Source organism: Phaenicophaeus curvirostris, chromosome 26, assembly GCF_032191515.1.
Source record: "Phaenicophaeus curvirostris isolate KB17595 chromosome 26, BPBGC_Pcur_1.0, whole genome shotgun sequence".
In the NCBI taxonomy this organism is placed as follows: Eukaryota; Metazoa; Chordata; class Aves; order Cuculiformes; family Cuculidae; genus Phaenicophaeus; species Phaenicophaeus curvirostris.
In genome coordinates, this window is record NC_091417.1 from 2632163 (window position 1) to 2659786 (window position 27624).

At 56.0% G+C, this 27624-nt stretch overlaps 1 protein-coding gene across 1 annotated transcript in view; it reads right to left on the reverse strand.

Moving 5' to 3' along the window:
* Window positions 1-1644: 1644 nt before the first annotated feature.
* LASP1 (LIM and SH3 protein 1) overlaps window positions 1645-27624 on the reverse strand; it is a 34356-nt gene continuing 8376 nt past the window's right edge. The window contains exons 3-7 of the mRNA XM_069877243.1: window positions 17968-18052; window positions 8945-9052; window positions 5354-5510; window positions 5156-5250; window positions 1645-4403 (exon numbers count right to left, since the gene is read on the reverse strand). Coding sequence (XP_069733344.1) covers window positions 4230-4403; window positions 5156-5250; window positions 5354-5510; window positions 8945-9052; window positions 17968-18052 — 619 coding nt within the window. The 3' untranslated portion in view covers window positions 1645-4229. The remainder of the gene's footprint in view (window positions 4404-5155; window positions 5251-5353; window positions 5511-8944; window positions 9053-17967; window positions 18053-27624) is intronic.

Sequence of the window (27624 nt, forward strand, 5' to 3'; positions counted from 1 at the left end):
CTGACGGAGCCGCTTTCCGGCAGGCAGGCGGAAAATAAAGGGATGAACACCAGCGGTCAGATGGGGTTTCAGCCTTGCTGGGGTGGAGGAGCGCTCGCTCAAGCCAGACCTGCGAGCGGGGCTCCCGGGAGGCACCGGCTGCTTTTGGCTCTTCCAACCCAAACTGCAGTTTGTGGAGCTGCTTCCGGAGGTGCAACCGCTGTTTGCAGCTGGGAAAGAGCTCGCCAGGTGGGGAAAGCAGCAAAAATGAGCCTGGGCCATCACAAACCTCACGGATCAGCTGGGACCACACTGATCTCGCACCTTTCAGAGTCTGGTACTCCTGGGATGCTGCAGCATCCTCTGGTTTTGGTGTCTCACCGCCTGCTTCAGTGTAGTTTACAGTAACGAGGCTTTAAGTGAGCAGCACCAGCCACTGAGCCGTCATAATCTCAGTTTTTTGGCTGGTGGTGTTGATGCAAACAACATCCTTCTCCACACACCTTTAAGATTTTCTTATCCCACTGCCAAACACTAAAAAATCTCACCTTGAGAAGCTGCAGCAGCCAAGCTGAGCTCTCACCAGCTGCTTTCTGGCTGGGAGTAGGAGGACCTGGCTGTTGTTGTGCTGTGTTCCTGGCCAGGTTGGGTGAAACCAGGTCCTGGTTGACCATTTCCCTGGGTGGTTCTGGTGTCCAGAACACCTGAACCCCAGCAGATGCCAGAGCCACGGTGTAACCGGCACTTGGCATTGAGAGAAAGACCCCAAAGTGGGTCAGCAAGCATGGAGGCATCGCCTGCACCCTACTCTGCAAGGGTTTCTCCAACCTGGCTTGTGGGTTAATTTTGATGCTGGTTTCCTGGGGTTCCAAGGTACCCAGCAGCCGCAGCACAGCGGCCAGACACGCTGCAACAGGGCTCCCAACGCCTCCAGCATCCCATGCAGAGAACAAGGGACAAGCCAAGAAGTTGCATCCCCTCTACTCGACTCTCATGAGAACTCGCCTGGAGCCCTGGGTGCAGTTCTGGAGTCCTCAGCACAGCAAGGACGTGGAGCTGGTGGAGAGAATCCAGAGGAGGCCATGGAGATGATCCGAGGGCTGGAGAACCTTTCGTATGAGGACAGGCTGAGAGAGTTGGGGTTGGTCAGCCTGGAGAAAGCTGCGAGGAGACCTTAGAGCAGCTTCCAGGACTGAAAGGGGCTCCAGGAAAGCTGGGGAGGGGCTCTGGATCAGGGAGGGCAGGGAGAGGATGGGGAGAATGGTTTTCAGCTGCAAGAAGGGAGATTGAGATCTTGGGGAGAAATGTTTTGCTGTGAGGGTGGGGAGGCCCTGGCCCAGGCTGTCCAGAGCAGGGGTGGCTGCCCCATCCCTGGAGGGGTTCAAGGCCAGGCTGGATGGGGCTTGGAGCCCCTGATCCAGTGGGAGGTGTCCCTGCCCATGGCAGGGGTGGGACTGGATGGGCTTTGAGGTCCCTTCCAACCCAAACCATTCTATGAGGCTCCTCTGACCCCAGGTTGGCTCCCAGGATCGCTGGCGTCTCCCACTCCCAGGGGATGCAGGCAGAGATGAGATCCCAACTCCATCAGCCTCCCCAGCACCGAGATCCCTATGTCCAAGGGAGCCAGAAAAGGCTAGAAAAGTGACCACAAGCAAAGCCAGCACAATCGGCAGGTAAAAATTAAACTTTTATTTTTAATTGGGGGAGAGAATCGGTCGGTTTGTTCCATTCGATGGTTCGGTTAAAAAGGCCAAATCGCTTTTTTTTTTACTGGTGGGTGCTCAACCCGACGGGAAGGAGACACAAGGACAAACCCCAATCAAGCAACGGATCCAGAAGAAAACACGTTCTAAGCTCAGCACTGAGACGCAACCGGGAAAGCTGGGATGGACAAGATCTATTTTACACGTGATGAGAAGCAATTTAGCTTTTACTTTTTTGAGGTTGTTTTTTTTTTTAACTATTTTCTTTCTTTCTTTCTTTTAAATACAGGTTTAGGTGCTTTTCAGCTATGAAAAAAAGGCAAAAAAGTGCATAAGTCGAGAGAAAAGGCAGAAATCAAGCGGTAAGAGGTTTGTTTCCCATGGCAGGGAAGAAGGGGCAGGGCGTGGGAGGGGAGAATCGGGACAATGGTTTCCAGGTAGCCTTAAAAAAAGGTTTATATACCAAAATGTAATCGCCTGTGTTATTTGGTCCATTAAAAAACAGTTTATTCACATTGATACTCCCCCCTGTTCCCAGACAAGAATGTGATTAAGAAGAGGATTAGCAGGGAGACGCAGACTCCCCCGACCCTGTCCGGCCACCCCCTCTCCCCTGCTCTTGTGCTCGTTTGTTTTAGCACCAACCGGGATTCCCTTCCCGTAAAGCCCCTCCCGGCTCCTTCTGGGGTCCCGTTCTCACCCCGCGGCGATGACGACGCCAGGAGTCCCTGTCACTCTTCCCATTCCCATTGCAGCCGGCTGGGGAAGAAGCCAGGGACAAAATACTCCCATCTCATCATCTCAGGTCCTTCTGGTGGGTTTCCAGAGCCCTTTCCTCACCAGAACAGCGTTTGCTCCAGAAGCTCCTGACCCCTGTCACCCCAACCCCAGCCACACACCAGCCCTGCAGCCCCGTGAGCTCTGAGAAAGGGAACTGCAAGCACGAGGTGGTGGGATCCTCTCCCCTTCCGTGAGACCGACCTGAAGGATGTGGCCCCAGAGAGAGCCAAGGAACATCTCAACTCAGCCGCTTTGGTCCCTAGATTCCCTCTTTTCCTTAAGAAACAGCAAAGTGGCAGCTCCTGGCATGGGGATGGTCCCCTCCGGCTGCCCCAGGCTGAGCTGCGAGTGGGCACGGAGCAGTGGGAGCAGCGGGAGCACTGGAGGCAGCACAAAGGCATCGCTGCTTCCCAATGTTTGGCTTCTCGGAGCCAGAAGAGCATCTTTCTCCCACCCTCCCCGCACAGGCTTCCAGTTAGCCCTGCCCCATCCAGCTCCAGTACCTTCAGAGCCCCAAAAGAGCAGGGGACGGGGATGTGCTTTGAGATTTTGGTCCACGACACGATGCTAAATGAGAGGTGGTCCCAGAACTACCACCGCTGAGGAGCAACGAGAGGTGCTGGGTGGCTCAGAGTGCTGGACCCTGGTCTCCACCACTCAATACTGAGAGGACAAGCACCCAGGATGGTCCTCAGCACGGTGAAAGAGAGGGACGCTCTTTCACACGAGGCTCAGAGGAGGCACAGGGACTGGGGTCGATCCTGCTGGCTCCCCAGACCATCTAGTCAGAGTGTCCCAAAAGCCCCACAGCAGCAAGAGTAAAGCACAAGATTCTGAGTGAATCTGGGGAGCGACCACTGCCAAGGGAGGAAGAGGCTGCTCACGGGGAGCAGAGGACCCCCAGCTCCTGGCCCCAAAGACAAAACTGGAGCTGGAAGAGGGGACAGCGGGGCTTGTATCGCAGTGCTCGCCCTCAGCGTGGAGCCCAGCCCGTCTCCAGCCCCTGAGTGGGAGCAGCAGCCTCCAGGTGAAGCAGCGCTGTGGCTGCACCTTTACCTGCACAGCCCCTCAGCTCCATCCCGAGGGATGGGGAGGTGGAACGAAGCAGCCAGAGCCTGAGGCAGAAGCACCAAAAGCTGCTTCCAGGGCTGCCCAGAGCATCCGCTTCGAATCCCGAGAAGAAAGAAAGATTTTTGTGTAAGGATTTTAACCTCGAACGTTTTCCTGTTTGGAGGACTGAAGGGAGCGAAGACTGAATGGAAACGCTGCGCAGGAGCCGGGAGAAGCACCAGGATGAGCCGGAGCGGCGCAGGATGGAGGCTGCCAGCCCACCCCAGCCCTGGGAATGAGCAACCCTCACCTTATCCCTGCAATTTGGTCCTAACAGAGGGTTTCCTCCTTCCTTTGGGGGGGTCCCAACTGATTCCCTCAGCCGGGAAATGCCGGAGCGCCCGGGAGAACCAGAGAGGAGCGAGACCTAAGGAGAAGGAAAGCTGCGGCGGTTTGGTCTCTCGAGCCCCCAGCATCCCTGGCAGACAGTCCCTGGGTCCTGACAGAGCTAGAAGAAAGCTAAATTGGCAAGAGAAACCAGAGGCGGCTGCAGAAAAAAAGAGTAACCGAGATGTCAGGCCACGGCTCTGGCGGGCACAGGCAGAGCACGCGGGACGAGGGATGCTGGGGCAGAGAGAGACGCGCACACACACACACACACACGCGTGGGGGCCGGGGGCTCGGCTGTCGGCCGCGTGCCCCGTGCCCTCCCGCGGCTCAGATGGCCTCCACGTAGTTGGCAGGGAGCATCCCCGTGTCGCCCGTGCGCTCCACCGTGCCGTACATCCAGCCGTCGTCGATCTGCTGCACGTTGATGATGGTGTCGCCGTCCTGGAAGGAGACCTCGTCTTCGTCGGCCGCGTTGTAATCGTAGACGGCGCGGAAACGCTTCTGTGGAGAGAGAGAGAGGGGTCAGCGGGCATGGAACGTCCCTGTGCCCGGTCACGGGGGAGTCCCAGGGCAAGGACAGCGAGGCCAGAGAGATGATTCGAGGGCTGGAGCATCTCCTGTACGAGGACAGGTTGAGAGAGTTGGGGTTGGTCAGCCTGGAGGCTCTAAGGAGACCTTAGAGCAGCTTCCAGTGCTGAAAGGGGCTCCAGAAAAGCTGGGGAGGGGCTCTTGATCAGGGAGGGCAGGGAGAGGATGAAGGGGAGACATTTATTGCTATAAGAGGGTAGATTGAGGTGAGATCTTAGGAAGAAATGTTCTCCTGTGAGGTGGGGAGGCCCTAGAACAGGTTGCCCAGAGCAGGGGTGGCTGCCCCATCCCTGGAGGGGTTCAAGGCCAGGCTGGATGGGGCTTGGAGCCCCTGATCCAGTGGGAGGTGTCCCTGCCCAGGGCAGGGGTGGGACTAAGTGGGCTTTGAGGTCCCTTCCAACCCAAACCATCCCATGATGCTATGATTCTAAGGAGCTGTGTTGAGTCCCGTGCAAAAGCCACGCTGGATCCAGGAGGTTTTTACCCAGCACCAAGATGCTGATGAAGGAGAAACCTGGCATCCAGCATCCAACCCACCACCCTCTTCGAAACAGCTCTTCCCCTGCACAGGGGTGGGGAGCAAGCAAAGCAAACCTTGACCCTCAGGGATGGAAACTGAGGGGCTGGCAGCGAGGCGGGCGCTGGGAGCCCTGGGCTGCACTCACCCCTGCTCCAGAAGGAGCGTTGCGCTGCGTAGAGGCTGGTGCCGCGGGCTCCTTGTAGCCGTAGGACTGGGACGACGGCTGCTGCTGCTGGTAGGCTGACGGGGGAAGGATCGATCCGTTATCTGGAGCTGGAACGCGGGGGGGACACTGCAAAGCCCCTCGCAGAGAGCTGGCTGTGCTTCCCCCCCACCGCCTCACCTGGGTTGCTGGGTTGGACGTGATGAGGCGGCTGATGCTGCTGCTCTGCGGGTCTCCGATAATTGGTGCTCTCCTGGGAGTTCCTGCGCTCCGGCTCAGCACCCTCGCTGGGACTCGGGCCCATCCTGCTCCTCTCGAACTCTTCATGGTATTTGATCTACAGCAAGAGGAGAAGAAGGAGAGGTCAGAGCGTAGCTAGGATGGCCCTGCAGCGCTGGCTGTGAGGCTGAGCCTGGATCCTCAGCGATGGCAGCAGCTCCTGCAGCCCTTCAACACCAGAAACATCCTTCACCTCATCCCAGCTCATTTCATTCTGCTACCAAGGTCCCAGCCACTGCAGAGCCTCCCCAGGGGCTTTCCTCCCCCACCTCCTCAAGGACCCTCGCTCAGACCCTGGTTTGTGGCACAAAAAGGAGACAGTTTAAGCATCCGAGGTGTCAGATATGACTTTTTTTCAGGTGTGGCTGAAATACAGGCTCCCACACCCCTAGGTTGCAGGGGAACAGAGCAGAAGTACCTTTAGGAACCACCCCCTGCACACACCGAGTTCCGTGTGCAAATCCCGCGTCCAGTGGGTGCCGTGGAGGTTCCACTCCAACATCTACCCCCAGATTCTCTTTAACCGAAGCACAAAAGGACCTCAGGGGGGTTTTCACTGAAGAAAACTCAAAGCAGATGCCACCAAACCCACCAGCACAGTCTTCCCCTGCAGCCACTGGTAGGGGAAGGGTTAACCCAGCTGCCTGGGTGTGGGTGTAAAAATTAATAGCCATTTGTGTTAATGAATGCACTGCTGTAGGAAAGCACCTGGAGCCCATTTGTCTGCTGGTTAAACAGTTATTTACTGAAGGGCACTCCAGCAGGTTCCCTGCGCAGGCAGGAGGCAGAGCCTGGAGCAGAGCCGCCCTCCTGGGAAGGAGAACATCCCAGGATGAGCTCCTTGTAATGGGAACCTGAGCAGGGACAGATCAGGACAGCGTTTCCAGGAGGTCAGAGGCTCAGGCTTTGCACAGCTCCATCACCAGGAGGGTTTCTCCATCACCAGGAGGGTTTCCCCACACGCAGGACCCTATTGGCACCCTGCACTGAGGGTGGTGGGACGGAGAACATCCTGGGATGAGCACCCTGTCTTAGAAACCTGAGCAGGGACAGATCAGGACAGCATTTCCAGGTGGTTAGAGGCTCAGGCTTTGCACAGCTCCATCACCAGGAGGGTTTCTCCATCACCAGGAGTTTCCTCGCATGCAGGACCCTACTGGCACCCTCCACCCAGGGCGTTTTGGGGCACCTCTGAGCTGCAGATGCTGCCCGTGTGCCTGCCCAGCTGCACCTCTGGGACTGAAATGCTGCCTGCTGAGCTGAGCTTTCTGCAGGGAGCAGGTTTGTCTTTATTAAGTGGGTCACTGCAACCCCAGGCTGGCAGCCAGATGCCCACGGGGAAGCTGCTGAAAACCGCTCCGGTGGCCGAGAGAGGGTGAAGGGGGCTGAGCAGAGCGACACAGGCTGGTCTCAGCTCTCTGCTGTGTTATTTAATGCCCTCAGACCTCCAGATGCTCTCAAAAAGAGCAGTGCTTTCTGGAACAAAGATCAAAGATCAGCTCAGACCCCACTGAGATGCTGCCTCCAGGGAAAATCTTCCAGCCAGGTCCATTTCCCAAGTGGGAAACCTTCCCCAGCCCTCGACGTCCTGGGGTTTGGGATGCAACATCACACAGTTCCCCCAGGAGATATCAGTCCTTGCCCCAGACTGCACAATGGGATCAGAAAAGGGAATAAACAACCTCCTCCTCCTGCTCTGCTGGGGTTTGTGCATGCGTGTGCGCTCCTGCAAAGCTCTCCCTGCAATCCTGTGAGCACAAACCCTCCTCCCCTGGACACCTCGAGGGTGCAGACAGCAGCTCCCACCCCAGATTCTTTGTCCCTAGGGTAGGGATGTCTCAGGACGAAAAAGCAAGAGCAGCTCAGAGCACCGCGGAGCTGGGAGAAGCTCACACAAGCCACGGATGCTCAGGAGTTTTCTCATGCGAAGCTGCGCTCCAGAGGCGGGTTTACTCGTCAGGGAGAATCCAGCCTTCCCAGCTCTGCTGGGTTGAGTTTTGCAACAGCTCCTGGCCCTCTGATAAGGAGCAGCGTGACTTTCACTAGCGGCTAAAGGTTAACTCACTCCCTGCAGACGCCGCTGCAGGCTCCCGTGTCACAGCCTCTGGAAGCACAGGGTCACGCGTTTGGGCTGGGGACAGATCCACCCCACGGCTGCCGCAGCCGGCGCCGAGCGAGCATCTTCCTCCCTCTCCATGGCAACACGGAGAGGTCCACGTCTGCCACGTAGCGCTCCAGCAGCACCCGGACACCGACGGCGGCTGCTGGGAGAAGCACAAGCTGCCACGGAAGCCGGGCATGGCTTTAACCTGGCTTTCAGAAATAGAAGAGTGGAGTCTCTTGTAGACGTAGGACACAGCTCCCCTTCCAGAAGGTCAAAGAGATGCTGCTGGAGGAACCCCTCCATCCAGGGGGCATGGGTTAGTGATTGATGGGAATGGTTGGACTCAATGATCCAGTGGGTCTTTTCCAACCTGGTGATTCTACGATTCTATCTCTGCAACGAGGCAAGAGGGGAGCTGTGCTCCTCAAGGAGCTCCCCGTAAGGCTGCTGCGGCTCGGTGGCCGCGGTGAGATGTGGCTGTGGGTAGGAAAGGGGATGATGTTCCCTGTCCCACGAGACACAGGCACCAGGTAGGAAAGCGGATGATGTTGCACGTCCCATGAGATGTTGGCTGTAGGTAGGAAAGCCGATGACGCCGCCTGCCCCATCCCTTGGGGTGGTGACAGCGGGTGGTGGGACCCTGGGGACAGCACGCAGCCTCAGCACAAACCAACAACTGCAGCAGCAAGTGCTCCCCAGAGCCGGATGGCTGAAAGCATTTTGCAGGAGTTGAAGGAACCCTTCAGCCAGGGTTTCCATACATGAACACAAGGCAGAGAGAGCACAGGAGGGACCAAGCCCCTCAGGGGAGCAGCGTGGGGCTGGGCCCAGCAAGCACAGACCCTGCAGTGCTGTTGGCACCACGGGTCACGGTGACAACCAGGGGTGGATGGGGCTTCCCCGGTCCACATCTGCCCCCACCGAATGCCACTCTGCTGCTCCCCTCCTTGTTTCTCACAGTCACAGAATCACAGAATCACCAGGTTGGAAAAGACCCACCGGATCATCGAGTCCAACCATTCCCATCAATCACTAAACTATGTCCCTCAGCACCTCGTTCACCCGTCCCTTAAACCCCTCCAGGTGACTCAACATGGACCTGAGCACTTTCAGAGAACCGAAGGACTCTGATATCCCTCTGGATACCCCTGGATATCCCTCGTATACCCTCAGCACCTGCCAGCACAGCAGAGCCAGGAGAAGGTGCAAGAGCATCACAGATGCCTGAGTAAACTTGGAGAATTTACACTGCCAGGCTTTCTCGATGCTGCAGCCTCGTGTGTCCGTTAGCAGCCTTCGGAGCAAGGGTCTGCTTGGGCAGAGCCCCCCAGCCTCCTCCAGCAGGAGGAAGGTCACAGCAACATCCCACACAGACAGAAGCTACTCACATTGCTGATCTGATCCTGAGTCTTTTTGATTCTCTGCAGCTCCGGGGTGTCGGCCACCACGCTGAAGCCTTTCCCCTTGTTCTTCTCAAACTCCTCCTTGTAGCGAATCTGGGTAGCAAGAAAAAAACCAATTTAGAATCATTGAACCACAAAGGTTGGAAAAACCCTCTAAGCTCACCCAGTCCAACCATCAGCCCAACCCCAGCGTCCCTGCTAAACCACGTCCCAAAGTGCCACATCCACGTGTTTTTTGAAGCCCTCCAGGGCTGGAAACTCCCCCACTGCCCTGGGCAGCATCTGCCAGGGCTTCACCACTCTGTCAGGGGAGACATTTATCCCAATATCCAGTCTAAACCTCCCCTGGTACAGCTTGAGGCCACTTAGACCCACACGCTTCAGGAGATGCAGCAGCTCTCTCAGACCCTCTGCCTTGCTTGAGAGATCCCAGTGCACCCAGTAACAGCGAAACAGAGTGTTGCCATGTGCTGAAACACCCAAGCAGCTTCCAAGGCATCTGCTGGTCTTGTTTTTCTTCCAGCAGGCGCTGCGGTAACGCAGATTTACTTTGAGTTTCCTACAGGCCACCAGCGAGCCCAGGTCACGTCTCATGGAGCAGCTGACCCACGGCAAGCCGCCTGCTCGAGAGCCCCGAGGACTTAATGAGCTGCATACAAGAGCTTTTCCACGTGAGGGGACATTTCACTGCCTCTAGCAAGGAATACACCCAGGAAGACCATAATGAAAGCAAAATGTGGAGGGTGGAGGCTGGCAAAACACAAGCGTCCCCCTTTCTGTTTGCCAGACCCTGACATCAGCATCCCTTCCCACCACACCCTGAAAAGTCCTGGTTTTCTTTGCTCTACACAGCTTCAAGACTGGAGTTTCCAGCTCTGCCAGGAGGGAGCTAACACAGCTCCCCAGCCCTCAACAGCCCCAGCTCTGATGGTCCCAGTCCCTATCCCGTGCAGGAGCTGCTCCCACCCGTGTCACGCAGAAGCAGCTTCTGCAGAAGCTGAAACCCAATTGCTTGATGGCTCCAACAGGGAAGGAAGCAGCACCCAGCCGCCTCGCCCACCCGACACAGCAGCTTTGCTGACTGTCAGATCCGAGCGGCCAGAAAGACGGTGCAGAGGAAGCAGATGTGCAGAGAGGTTCCCTGACCTCCTCTCCACGAGGTTCTGGCCCCGCACCAACAGCTGTCGGGAGCTGCCTCTGCCCGTGTCGGGAGGGAAGAGCCTGAAGGGGCTCCGTCTTCGTAGAATCATAGAATCACTAGGTTGGAAAGGACCCACTGGATCATCGAGTCCATTCCCATCAATCACTAACACATGTCCCTCAGCACCTTGTCCATAGATCCCTTAAACCCCTCCAGGGAAGGGGACTCAACCCCCTCCCAGGGCAGCCTCTGCCACTGCCCAATCACCCTTTCAATGAAACATTTTTTCCTGATGTCCAGCCTGACCCTCGCCTGGTGGAGCTTGAGGCCATTCCCTCTCGTCCTGTCCCCTGTCCCTTGGGAGAAGAGCCCAGCTCCCTCCTCTCCACAACCTCCTCTCAGGGAGTTGCAGAGAGCAATGAGGTCTCCCCTCAGCCTCCTCTTCTCCAGGCTAAACACCCCCAGCTCTCTCAGCCGCTCCTCTTCTTCTCCGGCCCCTTCCCCAGCTTCGTTGCTCTTCTCTGGACACGTCTTGTAGCAGCTGAAGCTGCCCTGCCCAGGATTCCCCTCCCTGGCGCTCACCTCGAGCCCTGCAGACAGTTGCGTGGTGTCACAAAATGAAAAGGTCACCGTTGGCTCTCACGCAAGCAGATTAAACCTCAGGGTCGCTGCGCAGCCAGGGCAGACACAGCAGCCTCTGGCTCTGCGTGTGCAGCGTGGGGATGATGCTCAGAGGTTCCAAGTGGTGGGAAGAGGAGCAGGAGCTGCTTGTGATGGGGGAAGACTGGGAGAGCAGCCGAAGCCTTGTTTCCAGAGCAGGGAAACGCTCACCCGAGCTCAGGGGCCAGACACCAGCGGGTCTGCCAGCGCAGGCAGTTTCCCGTAACCCTTCCCATCCCGCGGTCGGACGCAGCCTGTGCCAGACGGACGGTTGGGAAGCTGGGCTGGCCCTGCAAAGAAAGAGCTCACAGGATGAAGGCTGCGCTTGCAGATCGCCGCCACGCTCACGTGTCGTGCCAAGAAAAAGCTCGGAGGCAGCGAAGCACTGAGGGAGGTGGGATAAAGCCGATTTCTTTCCGACACGCACTCCTACGGAGAGGCTCCTCCAGACCTCACGTATTCGCCTCCCCATCCAGACGGCGCAGCCAGCTGAGCCTGGAAACACCTTTCAGGAAAGACTGCCAAACGTTTTATAGCATCTTCTGGAGAAACCAAGACACCTCTGCTGCCATCTGGGCTCCCCCACAGCTTTCCCTGGCTTCAGAGCAGGACCTGGCACAGCAGACGCGCCCCTGCCAGGGCTGTGGGCAAGCAGGACACCGCAGAGCAGGTCCCACCCCCTCCCTGATCCAGAGCAGCACAGGAAAAGAGAGATTTCCAGAGGAAAATGAGGCACCGCGGTTTCCATTTTGCACGGAGCGCTCTGCATCCCACACCCCGGGGGCCCGGCCAGGAGGAGGCTGCGTTGGCTCAGGGACCACAGCGCCCACAGCTCTGGAGGGTTTGTTGGGAGCAAGAGGTGACGCCAGACACCAGCCCTGCCCTCGCTGCTGGCTGCAGGGGTTACGGTGGTGCAGACACCCCAGAACTCAATGATGTGCTCGCAAACACATTTCCTCTTCCTACCCTGCAGACTAAGAGAAATGCAAACCTTGAAAGCATGTCAGAGCCCCTGCTGCCTCTTCACGGCCATGAGGTATCAGCGAAATCCTCAGATAGATGGTATGAACTGAGTCACGCCGGATTTCTAACTCTAATGTGACATTAGAAAGCAAAAGCTTAATGAACCAGGCTGCTGAGTCCACCCTGGGAGGATATTCACACAACCAAGATGCCAAAGCACATCAGAGGAACACGAGAGACAGATTTCAAGGCAGAAGCCTCCTTTTGCTCGAATCATAGAATCACAAAATGGGTTGGGCTGGAAGGGACCTCAAAACCCATCCAGTTCCAACCTCTGCCATGGGCAGGGACACCTCCCTCTGGATCAGGGGCTCCAAGCCCCACCCAACCTGGCCTTGAACCCCTCCAGGGATGGGATCTGGAGGTTCTGGTTGATGGGAAGTGAGAATTGTAGACCTATGAGATGGTTTGCGTTGGAAGGCACCTCAATGCCCATCCAGTTCCACCCCCTGTCATGGGCAGGGACACCTCCCACTGGATTTGGTTGCTCCAAGCCCCATCCAACCTGGCTGGCTGGAGCAGAGAACACAGCTCCAACACCAGCGATTAGGAAGGAGCAGCCTCAGGGTGTTAACCTTTGGTTCCTCATGCCTGATGGTTACCAGAGCTGGCGAGGACGCCCATGACGCAGACCCACACGGGGGATCAGGAGGGGGTGAGTCAGCCCCAGTTTGCTCAGCGAGAGGCGGGCAGAGGGGCCGTGCTTGTCCTTTATCTGCTCTGCTTTCAATAAAGGCTGTTTTCCTCTAGAGCTCTGCAGCCTAAGTGGGGGATGCTGGCCCCGCTGCTGCTCAGAAGACGGTTTCTCCCGAGCCAGCCCCAAGGAGGGCGATCGAGACATCTGCACTGGCTGCAAATGCACAAGGTGATGAGCTGTAAGGAATCCAGGCTAGAAAGGGAAAGAGCCACCAAGCAAGAAGCTGATCACAAGGCCAAGCAGTTCCTTTACCAAGTTCTGTATTTTTACCCTCGTAAATGCACCCCCTTCCATCTTCCTTGGGTGTTTTTACCCCTCTAAAGTCCCAGATGACAGCAAATTCTAGTGGGACGTGTCCCTGCCCATGGCAGGGGGGTTGGAACTAGATGATCTTTAAGGTCCCTTCCAACCCAAACTACTCCACGATTCCATGAAATTAGCCCTAAAAAACTGATGTGCAAGGATGCCTGACTGCAGGGGGACCTGATCCAGGAGTCGTGGGGGAAGATGCTGGTACCTGGGGGCAGGTCTCACCCAAAACATCTCCACTGCTGGTGCAGCCCATGGAAATCAGGGCATGGCATGAGCATCAGAGATGCTGGGAAGAAGCAAGAAGACCACAAGGCAGATGCTGTCCCCGTGCTCAGCATGGGGGAACTGCAGTTGAACAGGATCCAGGACCCCATTCCTGGCTTTGGTGCAGGAGAAGCCAGATCCTGCTGGGCTGGAGCCATAGCCAGGGCTGAGCGAGAAGACCGGAAAGAGGGAGGAAGCGTTCAGACAAGGCGCTTTTCAGCTTCTCCCTGTCCTTATAAGGGCACCAGGGCGTGCAGAGAGGAGTCTGGCAGCAGCGCTGGGTGGGAGAGGCGCCCTCCGACCCCCCGGCCGTGGAGGAATCCCACTTGCACGCAGGCTTAGAGACCCAGGAATCCTCGCTCCAGCCACGCTCGCTGAGTCCTGCTCCCTTTGCTCCCTCACAAACTGGAGGGCAAGTGACCCCGGCTGATAAAGAGGGACAGAAATGCATAGCTTGATATGTCCTGCACGTGAGCAATGCCGGGAAGCAGCTCAGCGCTGTGCAAGGAGCGTAAAGAGAGCCATCGCTCCTGCTTCTCCTGCCAAAGCTGCCAACCCACGTACCCACTCCTGTCGCTCCGGCTCAGAGCTGCCGTTCATCCGCACGCTGAATGATTCTGCCTCTCTGCTCCGCTCTGGTGAGACCCCACCTGGAGCCCTGCGGCCAGTCCTGGAGTCCTCAGCACCGGAAGGATGTGGAGCTGGTGGAGCGGGTCCACAGGAGGCCACGGAGATGATCCGAGGGCTGGAGCACCTCCTCAACGAGGACAGGCTGAGAGAGTTGGGGTTGTTGAGCCTAGAGGCTCCAGGAGGACTTTAGAGCAGCTTTCAGGACTGAAAGGGGCTCCAGGAAAGCTGGGGAAGGGGCCGTCAATGAGGGAGTGCAGGGATAGGATGAGGAGAATGGGTTTGAGCTGAAAGAGGGGAGATTGAGATGAGATCTTAGTAAGAAATGTTTCCTTGAGAGGGTGAGGAGGCCCTGGCCCAGGTTGCCCAGAGCAGGGGTGGTTCCCCATCCCTGGAGGGGTTCAAGGCCAGGTGGGATGGGGCTGGGAGCCCCTGATCCACTGGGAGACGTCCCTGCCCGTGGCAGGGGTGGAACTGGCTGGGCTTTGAGGTCCCTTCCAACCCAAACCATTCCATGATTCTATGATGCAGCACGGTCGTGCTGCATCCACACCTCATCCCATCATCATCATAATAAAATGGGATCTACAACTAATTTCCCGGGAGGAACTGCTCCTTCCACAATGGGAAAGAGGACAGTGACTTGTGCATCTGTGCATCATCCAAAGGGAACCAGAGCAGCTCTTCACACATCCCAACCCCTCACGGTCTCAGCTCAAGCACATTAAACCCTCCTTGATGTCACCGCCAGCAGCTCTGAGGTGATGGCTCCAGGGCTGTAGGATGGATGGGAGATGGGCACCTGCCTCCCACCCCAGGGGAGCCTCCACCCTCCGGCAGGAAGGGCTGTGCCCCAAACCACCCATTTTAAGAGTCTGGAAGAAAAGCCACAGGCTGGGAACATACAATTTTCTTCCCGCACGTGGGAAGAGAGGCCAGAAGAGAGAGCTGCAGGTGTAAAAGCTGTCACTTTGGAGCCCTATTTAGCCACACAAGAGATCATTATCCAGCATCTACCAGTGACCGGAACAGAAGACGCCTTCTCAGCAGACACAAATAGCGGAGGCAGCGGGATCGACATGAAACCGCTCCAGCTCGGCACGCAGCCGCCCCATCCCCACCTCCCCGCACACACCACAGCCCCGCTGACCCACTGGCTCTTCCAGAGGGGACAGGGATTGTAGTTTTGGTGGGAGGAAATACAGGTTTAGCCTCCTCAGGGTCTTCCACAAGGACAGTGATTCTCCAGCCCCACAAAAGCTCTGTTCCAGAGGAAAAGGCAAAACTGGGAGTGATGCTCCGCAGCATCACTACGGAACGACCCTCCATCAGTCGAAATCCCTCACAGAGGACACAGACCCAGCAATTTCTCTTCTCCTGCAGCTCCTGGCTGCTCCCACCAAGGGAAATCTTGTACTGAGCACAACAGGCTTGAGGACAGTTGAGTTTGGCCGGCAAATACAAGCTTGAGCGCAAGATGTGACTGCTCACATAGCCCCGATCCCGCTCCACAAGGGATTTTACTACAAGACCCGCACGCAGAGCTCTGCCTGTCCCAGCAGCTTTAGCCAGGATGTGCTTTTTAAGTGGCGCTTGAACTAATGCACAAACCCTCCTGCCAGGCTGTCGCCCCGCAAAGTGGAGCCAGCAGCCCTTCTCCCCAAGCCTCTCCCTGTCCCAGCTAACAGCTCCAGTTCACCCCAGTTAATTTCCAAGACTAATTTCCAAGACTGTGAACCCCGCTGCCTGCCCTGGATGGGCTGCAGTGACCTATTCCTGTCCCCAGGGCTTTGCTCAGCTCCTGCAATTAGAAAGAAGGGATTGTCAATAAAGCAGAGCTGCTAGTGTTAGAGCTGGAGTGCTTCAAGAAATACAAATGTTTGGCATTTGGAAAAGAGGAGACTCCCTTTGTAGGTAGAACAAAGGCACTGGGAAATTAAGATCTTATCTCAAGTGTGTTTAGGATCTACCCTCCCCAGGGCGCAGGCGGTTCAGCCTGGCAGCTTCCACCTGGTTCGGCTGTGCCACCTCCCTCCCACTGCGTCCCCATCCCTCCCACTGCGTCCCCATCCCTCCCACTGCACCCCCATCCCCCTAACTGCACCCCCAGCCCTCCCCCTGCTCCCCCAGCCCATCTCAGCAGCTTCTCTCTTCTCCCTCCAGCTCAGACAAGTCCCACTTTGCAGCTCATCCCAGCACGAGACCAGCACCTATGGTACCTGGCAGACCAGAAGACCCTGCCTGCACCCCAGCCCTTCTTCCAACTTTTTCACATAAAACCAGGAATGCAGAAGGCTCCTCCACCCCTGTGCTACCCCAGCTCCAGCCCCTGTTGAGGTCCAGGAGCAGGGCAGGGCTGCATCCCTCCCAGGCTTCATTCCTGCTCCTGTTTGAGTTGTGGTGACCAACTTCTGGAGGCGCAGGCTTGAAAGAATAAAGACACCCCCTCCTCTAGGTTTCCTTCCAGCCTCCTCCCACACCCCACAAGGAACTGGAAGTTTCAACCAGCTACAAAAAAAGCACAGGCAGCGGAGCACACTCCCTCCCCAGGGTCTCCTTTAATAAGCAACAACTAATGAAGAGCCTGAATTCATTGTAAGAACAGCGCTGGAGACTCCAGGCCACTCGGTGCAGCAGTATCTCGATTGTTACCATGGAAAAGCAACCGTGTCCCCTTAACCGATCTATGAAACACAAAACCAGGCTGAGCTCTAGCTCTAACCTTGAGCCAAGCTGCGCTTGTGCAAGCCAAGGAGCTGTTGGGCAACTCGCTCTGAGGAAGGGACCTTGCAAAAGGCGAGGTTTCAAAATTCGATGCTGGCTGCATGGGAGTTCGATCTGCTCACAGGTGAGGTGCTGAGGTCCCCCCTCCTCCTCCTCCAGTGGGAGGTAATTTGCTTTTCAGCTCCTGACACTCTTAGTCTAATAGGAAGAGAAGGAATCATAGAATGTTTTTGGCTGGAAAGGACCTCAAAGCCCATCCAGTTCCACCCTCTGCCATGGGCAGGGACACCTCCCACTGGATCAGGAGCTCCAAGCCCCATCCAACCTGGCCTTGAACCCCTCCAGGGATGGGGCAGCCACAACTTCCCTGGGCAACCTGGGCCAGGGCCTCCCCACCCTCACAGCAAAACATTTCTCCCTAAGATCTCACCTCAATCTCCCCTCTTTCAGCTTAAAGAAAGGTCACAGCCTCCCTCCCAGCCCAGCAGGAATGATTGCTCACCCTACGCTGCTCAACACTGCATTAAACCCTCTGCTGTCCTCCCTCTGCCCAGGACCGACACCAAGCTGAGCCAACATGCCTCGCTGACAACACTCCGGGCAGTCTTTTTACCCCTTTTGAAAGGAAAAATTGAATTAAATAGATTCCCAGAACAGTTGCCACATCCTGTGCTCCCCCGCGAGACGCTGACTCAAGCCAAAATTGCCGCTGGATGCGTTTTCTTCCAGCACAGCGAACTCCAAGCACACGTCTGCAGTTCTGTGACATCAAAGCTCCTAACAACGGCTCAGGGCATCGTTTCTGCTTCTCCATTCTCCCACGAAGACAGGTCACCCACCAGAGCTGCCTGTTTCTGTGGTGACCTTGCCCTTTCAGTGCTTTCTCTGCAAAAAATCGATGCTCACTTTCTGTTCTCGATGCCTCAGAGCAAGAGAAGGAAGCCAGGGACTGCACCTCAGCCCACCCAAAGGACCAGTTCCCACTGCATCATCCAGAGTTAATCAACACCAGAACCCAGCCCACAGCCACACTTTGCTGATCCAGGGATACCCTCAGGACATAAAACAGGGCACGTCTGGACAACACCCTTCTCAAACAGGCTTTTCTCTTCCCACGAGAGAAAGAAACCCTTATCTGCGCCAGGCGTTATCCCTTCTATCTGTTTATTTCTGCTCACCAGAGCTTTCAAGCCTTACAGGATTTGGGTGTACCTGAAGCCCTAGAGAGTCAGCGTCTGTCTGGATGAGGCCGTTTGCCATCTCACCTCATCGTTTGCCATCTCACCTCATCGTGGGGCTGGATGTCACCTGGGAAAAGGTCCCATGGACTGGGAGAGGCAGACTGCCTCCCAGACCCTTCCCACCTCCAGTTCCCAGCAGCCACGGAGGGACAGAGAAAACACAGCGGGGACAGGCAAGCCTTGAGAGGAGGGACCCACGCCCCAAACCTTCCTCTCCCTCCTGTGTGTGAGGATGTAGGAAAGCACCAGAGCACGGGAGAATGGACAGTGATGGGGTAAAATACAGTGACCCCAGGTGAGGAGAGACCCACGCGCTCACCTGGCTCTGGAGCTCGCTCTGCTGCTTGAGACGCAGGTTCTCGGGAGTGTCTGCCACCATGGTGAAGGACTGCTTCGGGTAGTGTCTGGGGAGAGAAAGGAGACCATTAGGACAATATTACAATATTCCTCACGGACACGACCGTGCTCACTGCTCTTTCCCACCCACCTCATGACCAGGGGAGCCCAGAGCTGCATCCCCGCTCTAGAGCATCGCAGGGAGCAGCAGCACAACCAGGGCTGGAGGCATCTCACCACGCATGTTTATCAGCAGTCGCTGAGATGATAAACCATCCTTCTCACCATGCAGGCTCCCCTAAACCCAACAACCGCCCCACCAGATCCATGTTTCTCACTGGGTTCTCACAGTCTCTGATGTTAAGCTGAAAAAGGGGAGATTGAGATGGGATCTTATGGAGAAATGTTTTGCTGTGAGGGTGGGGAGGCCCTGGCCCAGGTTGCCCAGAGCAGGGGTGGCTGCCCCATCCCTGGAGGTGTCCAAGGCCAGGTTGGATGGGGCTTGGAGCCCCTGATCCAGTGGGAGGTGTCCCTGCCCATGGAAAAGGGTTGGAACTGGCTGGGCTTTGAGGTCCCATCCAACCCAAACCATCCCACGATTCTATGATTCTATTAACTTCAGCTAAACTTCCCCAACAGTTTTACTAAAAAGAGGGGTTAAAGCCATTCTAGGTTTGTGCCTGTCTAATTGCTGGAGAGACCTTAACACATCTTGAAGGCTTTCAATTCCTTATTAAACAGTCCTCAGGGTAACATTAGTCCAAGCAAATGCTGCTAACGCTCTGATTTACAACAGCTCTGCCCCTTTCACCGTTGCAGCTGTCAGAGGGGAGTGGGGTGGTTTTACTTGCTTATTTTACTGAAGATTCAGCCACAAAAGCCTCACGTTACGGTTTCCTGGTGCTGCAGTCCAGAGAAGGCTATAAAGATGATCCGAGGACTGGAGCACCTTCCATACGAGGACAGGCTGAGAGAGTTGGGGCTGTTTAGCCTGGAGAAGAGAAGGCTCCGAGGAGACCTTAGAGCAGCTTCCAGGACTGAAAGGGGCTCCAGAAAAGCTGGGGAGGGGCTCTGGATCAGGGAGGGCAGGGATAGGAGAAGAGGAATAGTTTTGAGCTGAAAGAGGGTAGACTGAGATGAGATCTTAGGGAGAAATGTTTCCCTGATGAGGGTGGGGAGGCCCTGGTCCAGGTTGCCCCGAGAAGCGGTGGCTGCTCCATCCCTGGAGGGGTTCAAGACCTAGTTGGATGATTCTCTCACCAGAGGGCTACACAGCAAACTATGGGGTTGCTGCAGCTCCTATCCCTTCCCAGACCACATGAAACGGGTCTTTGTGGGTCTCAAGAAGCCCCCTGGGCTGTGCTTTGAGAGGTTGTGTCCTCCAGCCTCAGCAATTATCTCTGTACAGGATCAGTGTTAGCGCCTCTGCCCAAGGTAATCGAAGTGTGACCATAAGAGGGTAAATGAGCAGAAAACCAGCTGCCTGTGGAAGAGCCCGGTTGAAAACTGCTGCCTCGAAACAGCAGGACAGCATCAGACAGGCAACCACAGACCTGGAAGAGCAGCACATACCTCAGTAAAGCAGCAGTGCAGGAAACGCGAGAATAAAAATAGCTGCCTCAGCCTCACTGAAAAAATAAAGAGAAACCCCCCCCACCCCAGTCTCCACACACAGAAACCAAACAATGCAGATGTGGTTTGCAGAAAGGGGAAAAGACAACTCAGCAAGCAGCAGCTCAGTGCCTGCTCCCCTCCCCTGCATGGCAGCGAACACAGCCTCCAGCCAGCTTCCCAAAAACCTGCAACTGCCCTGCTTTATAGAATCATAGAATCACCAGGTTGGAAAAGACCCACCAGATCAGCGAGTCCAACCATTCCCATCAATCACTAACCCATGTCCCTCAGCACCTCGTCCACCCGGCCCTTAAACCCCTCCAGGGAAGGGGACTCAACCCCCTCCCTGGGCAGCCTCTGCCAGGGACCAACGACCCTTTCTGTGAAAATTTTTTTCCTAATGTTCAGCCTGAACCTCTCCTGGTGGAGCTTGAGGCCATTCCCTCTCATCCTGTCCCCTGGCACTTGGGAGAAGAAGCCAGCACCCTCCTAGGGTCTGGTCCTGCTGGGTAAGACCTATGGCCCATCACCACCATCCCAGCTGCTTTGGGGAGGTGAGCGTCAACACCAGGGTCCCACGGAGATGGGAAAAGCTGCTCATCTGAGGATAACCATCCCACGAGCATCTGATGGGTGAGGACCATGAGACCCCAGCATGTGGGGAGCACAGAGGATGCAGCTGTACCCACTCCAAACAAGCCTAAATTAACCCTCCTCCGCCCCGGCAATGAGATTGCAAAAGACAAGAATCAATTTTAGACAAACAACAGATCACAGACTGCTTGGAGGATACTGTTTAATCTCTGGTTAGATTAATCTGATTAGAGGGGATATAATACTGTGTGCTCAGGCTCCCTTCCTCACTACCTCCAGACACCGGTGTGTCCAGGATCGCTGGGATACGACATCAAGGCAGATATTCCATAAAGCCACAGCAGAGCTGTGGCAACTGGATGGGCTTTGAGGTCTTTGCCAGTCAAAACCATTCCATGATGCCATGAAGAAGGCCCTTTAATCATCACAAAGCCGACAAAACCCCTTCTTTGTGGCCAGGAGCCTTCGGTGGCCCAGGTGGTGCTTGCCCAAGGATGTTCAAGGGGTGCTGCACCCCAGGAACTCCCCGGGATGAATCCAGCACCCGTAACGGCTACGGGGAGGCTGGGAGCTGCTGGGCAGAGTCCAGAGCCACCACCAGCAGAAGGTGGGCATTAATTTGTCACAATTAGGCAACTGCTGGGGGAGCTGGGGCTTAATTACCAGTAGCACTAATCTAGTAAATACACTAACTCAGCTCAGAGGGGCACGAGAGGACAGTTGTGAGACGCGTCTCTTGTTTCACCCGAGTTCCTGCTTGCATCCTGGAGCCCTTTCCTGAGTTTCTTGGAAGTCACTGCCTGACTCACAGCAAGGTCAAAGAAAACAAACCCACCTTTTAAGGACAAACAGCTCAAACCCTAAATGCCCTCCCAGATCGATAATTCACCATTTGCAGATCGGGTCTGGAAGGTAACAGGTACCACAGACCAGACCTGATGTGCTGATGGGAACGGAGCTGCGCCCCAGTCCTACAAGGAGAGCCAAGCGCCATCCCCACTGCCTGGGGTGTTCCCAAACCCAGATGACCTTCCTGGTCATGGTTGGGTCTCTTCCAACCTGGTGATTCTATGATTCCTGCTGCTCAGCAGCAGCTTTTCCAGAGATCCCCAACTCTAACAGCCCCGTTCCCCGCAGGGCACAGGGACGGAGGGCTGCACGCAGCCCCCAGGCTGGCAGGAAAGCCCCACGGGGAGACACACAGAGGACAAATGTGATATTTAAGTTGTGTGCACCACCAGGCAGAGCCGCGTTTACAGCTCAGCTACGGCCCAGGAGCTCCTGTACAATCTGCCGGTGCTGCCAGCTGAAATCATCCCATTGCCATGGCAACCGCATCCCATGCCCTGGGCATGCTAATAGCGCCTGGGAGAAGATGAGTCCCCACCAACCGCCTCCGGATGTCGGGAGGAGGGAAACCCCAGTCACTGCGAGGGCTGGAAACGGAGAATTCCATCCCAGTGGAGCTGAGGAACTGGAAAGGCACAGACGGAAAGGAGAAACAATAAAAACCATCGGAAAGAGAGCAAATGGCTCAGCTTCTTGCACCGACAGGAACACCGTGACCACAGCGAGCTGTGCCCTGCTCAAGCCACAGACTGGCAAGGGAGAGGAAGAGACAGCCAGAGAGCACACAGACTACACCAGAATGAGGTTTCCGCTTCTGTTAGATTTTGAGGAAACCTCCCAAGGATTGGAGGCAGCTTTTTACTCAGCCCCGAGCCCCTGCAGGCTGTTGTTAGGATGCAGCAGTAATCCATCCGTCTGCACCAGGCGGAGGATGAGATGCACAAGCTGAGCGTCTTCCCCTAAGATTAAGCATCGCTTTTCGCCCCAGCTGATGAGATAAAGAAAAAGCATTTCAGACCTTGGGGAATTTAAAGCTGGAGGTTCCCGAAGCGGGAGTGGTGACAGCCCCCCACTCCCTGCCCAGCCGGTACACAGACAACCGGATCCCTGCCACACACCAGGGAGGGGAAAACCAGCTCGTGTGCATGAGAATCAGCCACGAGAACAGTCAGCAATAAATTAAACCTTAATGAGAAAGCAGGGAGTGAATTGCCTTGGGTTGGGAGCGCGGGAGGCAGCGTGTGCGTGGGAACAGGGCGGCTGCGGGATCTGCGGCAAAGACGGGCTCGTCCCTCGGCGCGTGGGGTGGTCTCGTAGCAGAGAAGAGCCTTTTCTCACAGTCAAAAAGCCAAGGATGGAGCAGAGCTGTGGGTCCTCGCTGCCCTCCCCCAGCCGTCACCAGAAATAGGTCTTGGCTGGGGATGCAGGGAAGGGGGAGGGTGCTCATTGCTCAACCTGCCTCTCGAGCAACACACACCAAATCCATCCGTGCGATTCCTGAACGGGAACCAGAGACAAAGGCTTCCAGAACTGGCACCAGCAGGAATTTTGGTGCCCTCCATGCAGGGCTGACCCCAAAGTCCATGGAGAAAAAGGCTTTCTGCCAGCAGTGGCAGAAGGGATCACGCTCCAAAAGCTCACCTGGCTGCAGCCGGCAGGTCCCTCGCCAGCATCCCACTTGCGTGACAAGGACACACCTGCCCTGATGCCCCTTACACCCTCCTCCTGCAGAAATATTTGTTTCCCAAGTTAGTGCAACAGGTAGAGAACCGCGCTGGGAGCAAGGGTCACTATAAGGGAAGAAGAAGCCTTGAGGGGCCATGAGAAAAACGTTCCGAGAAAACAAACAGGGGAAGCTGCTTCAAACCATCCGTCTCTGACAAACTGCAAGGAAATAATTAGTCCCACGCACCCTTAGACATGACATTTGCGTAAAGTCTGCTGCTCAGCAAGAGCTACCCAGGCAAAATCAGTCACCTCTCTAGAGCAAATGGGAGCCAGGGAGAAAAAAAGGTGTGAGCTACCTGGAGGGAGATCCCCTGGTTCCTGCTTCTGTTTGATGCTACAACAGGACCCAAACACTTTGCTCCTGTTTTGGAGGGAGCATCGCAGTGTTTTCCCTGCCTGAGGGTGCAGGGATTCGAGAGGACGAAGCAGGAAAGGAGCCAAGTTTCAGTGGGAATGCTGGTGCTCCACAGTTTTAGTGATGCTGCGGCAGAGCCAGCGGCTGGAAACCAGGAGGGATGCAGGTAGAGCCCTCGGCATCCCCACAGCTGCTCCAGACACGGATTATTTGACCAACCAATGGTGATGAAGCTGCTGGTGTCGCGGACAGAGCCGCCAGACGGCCAGTGGATTGGCCTCGCGCTTCGGGGTCTCTCCCCGCAGCCACTGCTGGCATCCATCCTCTGCCTGATTAGAGGCTAACGAAGAGGACACGTGGCCCCCTCCCCCAGCCCCAGCCCCGCCGCGGGGGGCTCTGCTGTCAGATTAAGCCAAGCGGCACGCGAATATGTGGGGCAGAGGGACACGTGATGGAGCGAAGGTTCGGCCCTTGGGATGGCGGCGACGGCAGCATCGTCGTATCCTCGCTCGGGGGGGATAGAAAAATCCCCCTGTTCGTCTGCAGCTCCGCAGATTGCACCCATGAGGAGAGATGCTAAGAAAAGCCACCCCAGGTTTCACGCGCTGCAGAAAGAACTGAGGAGGAGCGCAGAGCCCCAGCTTGATGTGGGGCATCTCTCCTCCCAAAGACACAGCCCACAGCCCTTTCTTTTTTAATTTCTTTTGCTTTCTGCATCACAGCAACACCCCCCAGCCAGGCAGGGGCCATCCGCAGAGGGGATGGCTGCTCACCGCCCGCTAAAACCCATAAAACTTCCATTCCTCCACCAAAAAGAGGAGCTTTTTAGGCTCACAGCACAACCCTGCATACGAGCCCTTGGTGAGATACCCCAGCGAGGCTGTTTGGGTCCAGCCGCAGCCACCACAGAGGAGTCTTTTTGTGTTACGCTGCTAAATCAGGTCAATCGAGTCTCCTCTGGCCAGACAGAGCCTGTCTGGCTCCTGCACGAGGAGCTGCTGGAGTACAGGAACTCTGAGGCTGAGAGGAGTTTATGCTGCTGTTAAGAGCGAGATGCGGGGCTCCCGTGGGAAACGGGGCCGTCCGCTCTTTGCATCTCACAGCCCTGCCCTGAGCAGCTCTGCTTTCTCCCCCAGCATCACCACAGCCACCCTGGCACAGCCAAAAGAGCTCCCCTGGTTCATTTCATAGAATCATCAGGTTGGAAAAGACCCACCAGATCATCGAGTCCAACCATTCCTATCAAATTTGAGGAATACGAGCAACAGCTGCACAACCAAAGGCAAGGCTAAGGTAGGAAGTTTCTCCTTTGTTGGAAGACCTAAGAGAGCAAACACAGCCCCCTCCTCCATACACCATCCAGAAACAGCCCCACACCAGCTCTCAGTCCCAGTTTCTTTGGGATCCATACATCAACACCCCAGTCCTGCCCCAAAAGCAGCATTTGCCCCTAAACTTGGCTTCCCAAGAAGGCAATTCAAGTAGCAGCGCTCAAATCTCTGCCTTTGGAGCTGCACGTGAGCTGGAGACAGAGTTAAACTCCTCCAACAAAGAGAAATTGGTGAGACACATCTGTAAAAGCTCATTGAGGTGCAGCACAGCACGGTCCAGCTGCTCTACAAAGAGCCAAGTGATGCAAGACCCACGCTCTGCATCTCCAGGGTGACTCAGAATTCCGTATCTGCTCCTACAGCAAGGCCAGTTTACACCACAAACGTGTGAGATGACGGAGTGTTTAGAAGAGCTTCTCCAGCTCCAAGTGTTGCTTGTATTCAATACAGGCTGCTTTAAGCAAGCGCTTTTGGCAGCAGCGCAGATTTCAGCCCTGGATGCAAACACATCGTCCCTCCCTCAGCCCCAAACCTGCACGGCCAAGGGGGTGACAGTCACCTTTGTGCAGCTGGATCAGGGTTTCGGAAAAGAAGAGTTAAACAAGGGAAGTAATAGGCTCAGCTCTGCCAAAAGGCTCCCAAGTTCACATCCTGCCTTTCAAAGAGTTGCTGATTCTTGGGGACAAGCTTAAAAAAAATAAACTGTTCTCTTTAATAACAAAAGCAGCATCGTGCAGCTTTGCAGAGGGCTCGCAAACATCCCACTATAAAAGCGCAGGCTACAGAGAGCTCCTCCCAAGTTTTTTGGGAAGAAGCTGTCAAAACAGCTGGGCCAGCCCTCCCCCTGCACAGCTCCTGCCTTCTCCCAGCATCTCAAAAGTGGCTTTGCATGATATTTTGTAAGGTACCGCTTCCCAAAGATCATCCCATTACCCACCCAGTGCACTGGTGCCAGTACAGCACCAGAGAAGGCAGGAATCAGAGAATGGTTTGGGTTGGATACCCATCCAGTTCCAACCCTTTTCCATGGGCAGGGACACCTCCCACTGGATCTGGCTGCTCCAAGCCCCATCCAACCTGGCCTTGAACCCCTCCAGGGATGAACTTTTCCCCCTAAGATCTCATTTCAACCTCCCCTCTTGCAGCTCAAGACCATTCTCCTCATCCTATCCCTGCACTCCCTCATCAAGGGTCCCTCCGCAGCTTTTCTGGAGCCCCTTTCAGTCCTGGAAGCTGCTCTAAGGTCTCCCTGGAGCCCTCTCTTCTCCAGGCTGAATAACCCCAACTCTCTCAGCCTGTCCTCAAATGGGAGGCACCCCAGCCCTCATCACCTCCATGATTCCCCATATCCCCTCTCCCCGCAGAGGATGCTCAGTGAGCCTTTCCCCAAACCCAGAGGTGAAGCAGAAGCACCCTGCACCCCAAGCTCCTCAAAGCTGTGGTTCCTCCCTCAGCAGCAGCATATGGGCAGGCCAGCTTTCATTTACACCGAGGCAAAAAGCAGAGTCTGTTCAGAGCTGCACGGCACGCAAAGTGTGCACACCGAGACAGAAACGCGGCTCTCATCCAGAAACTCAGCACAAATAAAGCATGGGATAAACACCTGGACTCCATCCCAGCAGCACAGTTGTTCCTCTTTCCCTTCCTGCCTCCCCCTAAACTTGGAAGATCACTTTATTAATGTAGTAGGCTGCTACCAGATGGAGCAGAGAGGGATGCCAAGAACAGATCAGTGCCTCCTTGTGAAGCTCAGAGCCGCTCACTAACTTTTTCCGAGCAAGGAGTTAGCCCAGAGGTATCCAACTGCTCCCCCATAATGAAAAAGCGAGGACTTGAACCACGAGAAACGCACCAGGGAGGTTCTTCAGGTCATTAAAAGGTTTTAAAGCTCCTGTTCGGAGTCGCTGAGCCCCAGGAGCTCCAGGTGCTGGGGTAGGTGAGCCAAGCAGGGTGGGAGCCGCTTGCCCTGACTCAGCGGAGAGGAATCTCAGCCCCGCAACCCCCTGGGACACATCCACATGCCACGGCCGTGCCGGGTGGGGTTTCTCCACAAGGAAAAGTCATTCTCCTCCAAGGAAAGCTGAAGTCACGCAAGTACGGCAGATGGAAGGAGCGGAGCCCGTGCCGACACACCTCCGCGAGATATTTTTGGCAGTCTCACGTAGCCTTTAGCCCCTTTTTGAGGGGGGGAAAAAATGCAGTTTAGCAAAAAGGGGGAGCACAGCTCTTTATTTCCACGTGCTCTGCGCCAGCAGGGCAGCCAGAGCCAGGGCTACAAAGGTGAGCAGAGGGGCTCAGCACCACCTCCCTGGGCACCTTCAGACAAAGGATGCTGCACTGTCAGGTCAGGCTGCCTCTCCTCGCTGGAGAAGGAGGGACTGCTGAGCAAGTAAGACCATTAACTTCCTGCCAGCGAGTCCTTAGCAGTAAGGAAATCACAAAAAATCCAGCACCGTGGGGCGTGCAGGCAGACAGCCCCGGCGGCAGCCACGCTCCAGCAGCGGGAGGCCAGCACAGGGATGCACGTGCGCAGGCAGAGAGGGGCGAGCCGGATAGATGCATCCGACAGGGCAATTGCTTGCACAGTAGCAGGAATTCAGTCTCACCTTGGGTTTCACCTGGATGTCCTCAAGATGTCTGGATGCCCTGTCTTCAGTCCTGGGCCCCTCACCACAAGAAGGATGTTGAGGCTCTGGAGCGAGTCCAGAGAAGAGCAACGAAGCTGGGGAAGGGGCTGGAGAACAAGAGGAGCGGCTGAGAGAGCTGGGGGTGTTTAGCCTGGAGAAGAGGAGGCTGAGGGGAGGCCTCATTGCTCTCTGCAACTACCTGAAAGGAGGTTGTGGAGAGGAGGGAGCTGGGCTCTTCTCCCAAGGGACAGGACGAGAGGGAACGGCCTCAAGCTCCACCAGGGGAGGGTCAGGCTGAACATTAGGAAGAAAAATTTCACAGAAAGGGTCATTGGTCCCTGGCAGAGGCTGCCCAGGGAGGGGGTTGAGTCACCTTCCCTGGAGGGGTTTAAGGGACAGGTGGATGAGGTGCTAAGGGACATGGTTTAGTGATTGATGGGAATGGTTGGACTCAATGATCCAGTGGGTCTCTTCCAACCTGGTGGTTCTATGATTCTAAGGGCAGAACAACCTTGTAGCCAAGAGGGACAGAAAAGGAGCCT